General features: G+C 35.4%; 1 protein-coding gene across 10 annotated transcripts in view; it reads right to left on the bottom strand.

Annotated features, from left to right (window-relative positions):
- Positions 1-229: 229 nt before the first annotated feature.
- The window catches only part of ANKS1B (ankyrin repeat and sterile alpha motif domain containing 1B), a 444,131-nt gene continuing 436,769 nt past the window's right edge, over positions 230-7,591 (bottom strand). For all 10 annotated transcript variants that reach the window (XM_035336443.1, XM_035336434.1, XM_035336452.1 and 7 more), the window contains 2 exons: positions 3,445-3,612; positions 230-2,142 (listed from right to left, as the gene is read on the bottom strand). In XM_035336443.1, the coding sequence (XP_035192334.1) occupies positions 2,032-2,142; positions 3,445-3,612 (279 nt within the window). In that variant the 3' untranslated portion in view covers positions 230-2,031. The remainder of the gene's footprint in view (positions 2,143-3,444; positions 3,613-7,591) is intronic.

Below are 7,591 nucleotides of genomic sequence, written 5' to 3'. Positions count from 1 at the left end.
AAAAACAGTTAATTAAGGGCTTTAAAGTATGAGGTGTTTACCATCTGTAAACAAAATCTGTATTCTAAAGTAAAGCTGTCTCCACAGCAATGCCTGAGTTTGCGTGGGACAAGATCCAAAGCCCAGTGAAACTGGGAGAAGGGGAAGGAGGACATTTCCCTGACTTCAGTATCCCTTGGCTCAGCCCCTTGTTTCATTTAGCAATGATAAAATGATGCACAAAGCCCTGTGACTGTACAACTTCATTTTATTTTGTGTGCTTTTATAGGATATAAATAAATGACAAAATTACAAAATTTATAACTGGAAGCCCAAGCATATTTACATAAGTTTTGTTGCAGTGAGGCTACTATTTACTGTTCTCCTATACAATTTTCCTTTTGGTACCATTATTTTTAGTGTTAGTTTTTTACTGTCAGTTGACTACGTACATATCAACAGTGAATAGGCAAAATATGTACAAGGAACTATTTTGTTCAAGTAAATTGAATACTGTATTAAAAGTATGTCATCACTCAGCGCTATGATTAGGTTTAACTAAACCATATACAATTATCAGGTTTAAACCAAGTTCAGTTATCCTTTTTTGGAATTTACCAACTGACCATTCTAACTGAAAATCTCAGCTGGATATGAAATAATAATTAAAAAAACGTTAAGACAACCACACAATTTATCAATATCTCTATAATGAACTTCAAAATGATTCACAATTTGACTGGATAGAACAATATACGTTAAAATGCCATTTTTCTCCTATAGTGATATTTGTACTGTTATAATTTCAGTTCTACATAAATATACATCATGGTATTATACAAATACTCCACAGACATTAAAAAAATTAAAACACTTTAAAGAAAATGTAAGTAAATATTATTTAATCAAATATTAAGCAAATGCTTAACCATTTTGTTCCATGAAAACATTTTTATTACTTTGGAATTTTTTTCTTTTTCTCACCATTTTTATTTAGAAAATGTTTTGCAGTATAATTTTATCAACAATCTTCCAAACAATTTTTCTGTGACAGAAATCTTGATAGCAAAATCCAGAGTTTTAATTTTGTTTTAGAACCACTGAGATTATTTTTTTTTAAAAATACTAGTAGAATTCATGGCTATAGCAATGTCAAACTGCATAAACTATTATGTAGGTGTAGTAGAATGACCATTCATTCCACTTGCATTCCAGACTGATCACACGGAACATCCAGTGCACTGATGCTACAACTTTTATAATTTTCATAATGCTGCAATAGCAGTGGTTTAATCAACTTTAAAATAAACAATATTTGTCATAATTAATCTGGCTTCCTTTCCATAAATACTCATATGCTTTCCTATAGTTCTTCTCTTCCATAAAAATATCTAATAAATGTTTTCTGTGCATTATTAATACTTTTTTCTATCCATTCATAAAACTCTGATCCTTTGTTACAATTCAAGAAGTTCCTATTTCTGTAGAGGATCAAAGGACACCAATGATTACATATAAAACCAGCGCACACAGAAATCAGGGTACCTAATTTCTTGTCACTTTAATGAGTTCTTTATTCAACACAGCAATTATTAATGAATTCAGTGGTTTCACAAATACTCTATTTATTAATTCTGGTTCTATTTCAATTAAAAACTGCCAAGATTTAAATAAAAAACCAATCAAATATCCTACTTGTAGGCAGCATTAGTGTTAGGAGACCTTATGTTTTTTTAAAAAGTAGAATTCTAAAATAAGAAATCAAAGAAAGCACTGTGGCAAAGTCACAAGGGAGAACTGTGTGAAAAATAATGTTTCTCACTCCTCTTGTGGACTGTAATTTTAAAAGTCTTCAATATAGTGTCATTCTTCTGTCAGTGCTGCAGGAAGAAGATCACCAGAAATGACTATCAGCCTTTTTCGTTAGTTACAAGGCCACTCATACAGTGCAGTCTTCCTCTCTGCTGGATTGAAATGTTGCCATAAAGGAAAGGCTGTGCTGTGACTGCTTGGAGTGCAAGGCACAACAAGGAACAGGGGGACAGTTTTGTATCAGAAAATTGTAGTTTCATACTTGGTATTAATGCCTCTTTTGGCTTCTTGTCCAGGTTCAACAATCCATGGTAGATTCGCAAGAGTCTTTTGTTCAGATGGATCTATTTGCTTTAAAACAAATGCAAATAAACAGATGGGTTACCATCTCTGCACACAGCATTTCCAGTAGAAGTCTTTTCTTTAAAAAAATAAAAAATACTAGAACACACCACAAAACCTTTATTAACAAAGTCCTGTTCTAATGTCTACAGCAGTAGTCTGCAGTGGTCTGCATTCCCATCTACCTACTGATGGCTGCCCTGATTTACACTTTAGATCAGAGCTGTGCTGATCCCCACACTGTAGTGTATCAAAGCTTGTTAACGCTACATTTAAAGTAACATTTGATCCTGCAAAGTCCTTTCAGTGCTGAGACAGATGATAGCATCAGGAAATGTTCTTTCTTAAAATCCTATGGTGATGAACAAGGAAGTGTATGGTCGTACGTACACGTTCATGTATACATATCCACTTCCCCTCATCCCAGAATTAAATATTGCAGAGTATGGTTCTCCTTTATAGCCAGTGAATATGATACACTATGTAGTCAACTACATGATCACGCTATGCTCACGATTTAAAATATTTTTCATAATTTTTGAAAAGCTGTATCATTAAAGCATGTTTCCCTGTCAGCTGTGCACTCTAGGATGACACTTTAAATAAAGAAAGTCAATATGTTGCTCTGATGACCTAGGATTTTTAGGAGTTTGGGATTCCAAAGAAGATATTGAAAAGGTGTATTGAAACCCTGTTTTGAAACAGAAGGTTCTGTAGAGGGTCAAAAAAGTAAAAAAATTTATGTAAGAAATGAAGTTGTTTGGTGTGACAAGAAGATCATTGTAGATCAATTTGGATTTGCAATTTGATTTGAATTTCATCATCTGGCAATCATACCCAAATCAAACATCAAAATTTTTGAGATACTGATTTGCACATGCAGTGATTGTGTACCAAAGATAGGTTTAGTGCTGATTTTATTTCTTGACACAAGCTCCGGGAAGTCCATGGAACTGAACAGTTTTAGATGTATGCATTGGCTGTGATACACAACACTTAAAAAAGGACAATACATTGGAATTAGGCTGAATCAATTAAAACTTTGGAATAACTAGAAAAGAGATATGTTCAACACTAGTCAAGCAACTTTCTAAACTGGAGGAACACAATTTGAGCAGTTCTGAGTGGCTTACTGCTCTGCAGTGATACAAGCCTACCAGATGATGAGCAGAGGTGGCGCAGTTGAGATGTGGAGTTTCTGACTCAACAGGTGTATTAACTTACACAGCTTCTACACATGCATCAATTCTTACTGTATAGCTTACTATTATTATTATTATTATTTTGCATGCACCACTCCTTTCTACTTACCACTGACTTCCGAATACTAACACGTGGTTTTGGAATAGGTTTGGAGGGTTTATTTTCAAAGCTTTCTGGGAGGGTTGAAGAATGGCCCCCTTTTCGTGCTTGTAGTGCAAGCTGATAGGCAACCTCAAATGCTTGTCCTAATGTAAGAATGATTTCATAAGCTAAATTCTGGAACAAAACAAAAACATTTAAAATTGGAGTTAGGTGGAGTTATTGTTAGATATAAGAAGTGGCATAGTACTGTTTACAGAATGTATTGTAATGAAAATGATTAAAAACAATATCTGCAATATTTACATCTGTTATTTGATTTCTCATTGATTAAGGACAATCTATATGTAATCTACTGTAGTGAAAATAATTACTTTAAAAAACTTTGAAAACATTATCTCACTAAACATGAGAAAAGGGTTGGGTAGATGGGTATCACCTCTTCTTCAAACAAGTCATTAACTCTCCCACCCCTTCCCACCTCACCCTGTATTTGCTGTTCTCAAGACCCCACCCATCTTGTACTGCTGTGGGTATCTGACATTCCACCTTCCTCTACTTCAGACCTCCTTTGCTGACTTTTCCTTCTCCAGAGCTTGCTGACCGTAATCCAAACTGCAAGTGAAAGTCTTTTTGTCTTTTTTTTTTTTTTTTTTTTTTTCTTCCTCCAAGTTTGTGGGGTTGTTTTGGTATATTTATTTCGAGGCTCCTACAAACTTTCCAATAATATTTTGAACACCTGCAGAGCAAACACAAGCCTGCAGGCTTACTTTCTTATGTCCTGCATTCTCCTTAGAGTAATTCATACATCTTGGATGTAATTCAGAAGTTACTCTCTTCTTCCTGAACATCTGTAGCCCGTAGCTGGGTGCATTCCTGTATTGCTTTGAAATTAGGTGAACCCTTAAAACACCTACATGCTTTTGATGTAATTTTAGATGTAGTAATTTTACATGATGCATCTTTTTAGCTTGTCAAGTCTAACTGTTGAGTTTGTAATAAGTGAGAAAGAAGTGCAATACATAGAAATACACTATCTGCCCTTCAGTCATTAAATAGTTAAAAGACTATGTGTTTTATTTCATGCCATATACTACAGTTTCACTGCAGTCATGAAGAAATTCTATCCCTTTGTTATCTCACTACACTGAGTGATGTACTTTATAACCTACACTTTCTCTGTAATGAGACTCTTTATACTCTGTAGAAAAAGTGTAGGCTAAATTCAGCCTATTTGGCTCATTACAACAGCTTCTTATAAAGGTGCCAACTCTGGCCTTTGTTAGGTCAGAGAGAAAACAATTATACTCCTCCACTGGGACATCCTCTCAGCTGTTATGACTGCATTAACAACTGCAAGCTAGCCAAAGTTGCATAGTTTCCCAAATAAAAACGTTTGTATGATTTGATAGCAATAGTCTCCAAATTGTCTCCCTCTTAATTTAAGGAAACTGTCCAGGACTGAGAAATACTGAGGTTACAGTTTGCCAGTGGAGTCATAAATGAAAGGCTAAAGAGACTATTATAAAGTGGTCTGCCTTTTAGCAGGACACTAGTTATAGAATTAAGACCAATTGAGTATAATTGTTAAAAAGGTACAGAATAATATTATTTGAAATAGACTGCACATATTAGTAGCATGAGGTTATTATTCTAATGACATCTTAATCTGCTGTTGTGACAACAAAGTAGTGTACTATGTCACCATTGGATTATCTACACTGGATATTATTATTGATAAAGGAGTACATCAACAGAACAGGGTGTAATAAAGGCTTGGAGAAAAAGCAGACTGGAATACTATTGAGACTGGGAGAACGCACTATCCAGGGAGGTATACATAAAGGTCCCTGAGAGACAGCTGAACAGTTCTGAGATCAGAATAGAGAAAAGCAGAGTCTGACGTGCAGAGACATGGGAAATGTAGTCTGGGTCCTGCATCTTGTTGTAAGCCACTATGGTTTGTTTTCTTGCATAGTGTGTAAAATGAAAAAAATAGGCCTGCCTGGAGCATGCAAACATGTAGCTGTTTCTATAGTTAATACATATTTGAAATATGACAAACAATACAAAGCATGTGCTGTTCTGTTCAATATTCTAAACATAAACTGAACCATAACTTGTGCATAAGTGTCACACATAGTGTAATGTGATAGAGCTTTGAAGAAGTGAAGCGTGCACTTCACTTGGATGTAATGGAGGGCTTTAGAATTGTACCTTAAAAATTTAAAACAAAGTATATGCAAAATTCTAATTGGAAGAAAAAACACACAACAGAAGTAAATAGGTTTGGTTTGAGAAATTTCTCACTTGTAGTACTAGGAGAGGAATATGAAGATGAGAGTTAGCATATATTCTTGGATGGGGTTTTACCGGAGAGGTAAGAGCAGGATTCTGTTGAGGATATGGGAGGAAGACAACAACTGTAAAAACCATAATGGAAATTCTTCTGATGGTCTGAGCAGACCACTTGATTTTTTTTTTTTTTTTTTAATATATGACACAAAAGGAAGTAAACAGGTCTATCTACCCAAGAGATGCTTAGAACAAAAGTTGTAGACCAAAAGTTGTAGTGGTGGTCACTGTGGAAGACATTGACTGTTACGTCACCCCACCAAGCTCCTTGGAAAGGAGGTAAATTTTTTAGGACCATGGTGATTCTGAGTGCTGCTACAATCCCATTCTTTGCTCAGCATGGCAGAGAAGGAAAGTGAGTAAGCTAATGCCTTTAAGCAACAATTTCTGTGTTTTGAGAAACTGAGGTCAATTGTCTTGTTTCCAGTGTAATGTTATCTTTCAATTCCTTAGTGCAAGTCTGAGTCAGTATTCTTCAACCACTTTAATTCAGCCAATCAATTAAAACAAAAAAAATTTTTTTTTTTTTTTTTTTTTTTTTTTTTTTTTTTCTCTGCATAAGTTGCAGCAGGCACTGTTTCTTCATTGCATTTTCATGCTTCCATAAAGCTATGTTGAGGCTTCAGGAATATTTTAAGAATGAGAGCAAGACTGGTAATTTCTGTCTTTTGATCTACAAAAACTTCAAATGTCACTTGCAACGGATTTTTTTTTTTTTTTTTGAAAAAGTAATATTTTGCCTTTTTGGAAAAACACTTTGGATATAATGAGGATTTGATGGGTTTCTGCTTTTAGGCAATGAATTTTTTCCCCTTTATGATCAATGTTATATTTGGTCTTTAGACTGAATTTACTGGGGAAGCTTTCTTTGGTATCTCACAGATAATTGGTATGAGCTACCCACCTCATTGGCTGTGTAGGAATGTCAATTAGGAGACCCTCTCTACAATGTACTGAACTTAAAATCCCAGTAGGTAAAACCAAACCGAACACAGTACAGGAAATCTTAACTTGAAAAATCTGAAAATTCTACCCCAGTTCAAAATTTCCATTCCCTGGGATGTAATCATTTGCCCAATTCTTAATCATGATGGTGTCTTCAAGGCTTGATGTCAAGGATTTCTGCTATAAAAACCTGACAAATATGGAAGGTTATTTATTAGTAAATTGAGTTCTTTGGGTGTAGAGCTGCTATACATGTACATTTATACTGTTGACTGTACAGATGCTTTACCCTCCAGACCACAAAACTTTTACATTTGGGGGCACCTTGCATTTGTCTGCACTCTAATGCGTCAGCCTTTGTGCATTCAAGGGGAAGAAAGCTCAGCTCACCAAAACTGGTATGACAAGAGAAGCACACCTGGCATTTGCCTTTAATAGCTGTGGACTCCTGGGCTGCACGAGGTTTTCATGAACAGGCATTCATGCAACTTGAATTCTAGATTCTTTCTCATTGTGGATTTAAAGCAATGATGGGTGTCAAACTCTTCTGAATTCTTCCCTCTCTTCTAATGTGGCACAGAGAGATATTGTATGCAATGCAAAGATGGAAACAGGCCTTCAAAATGTGCCTTTCAGGCTGCTGCAAAATCCATCTACGTAGACTAGACAAAGAGGAGAGACTCATTTGCTGATGAGCTGAAAGCTCTTTGTGCCTGAGTGTGCTCCATCTCAAGAAGGTTGTGAGGAGGAATTAAAATGCTTTCACACGTTCTACCTAATTTACCCCTAAGAGGATAGCATCTGGGCATGCTCTCTCTGGGTTTTGGAAAGGAAAGAAGTATTCTGTTCTGAGGAC

This window comes from Oxyura jamaicensis, chromosome 1 (genome assembly GCF_011077185.1).
Source record: "Oxyura jamaicensis isolate SHBP4307 breed ruddy duck chromosome 1, BPBGC_Ojam_1.0, whole genome shotgun sequence".
NCBI classification, from domain to species: domain Eukaryota; kingdom Metazoa; phylum Chordata; class Aves; order Anseriformes; family Anatidae; genus Oxyura; species Oxyura jamaicensis.
This window is presented reverse-complemented; position numbering and strand designations above follow the sequence as displayed.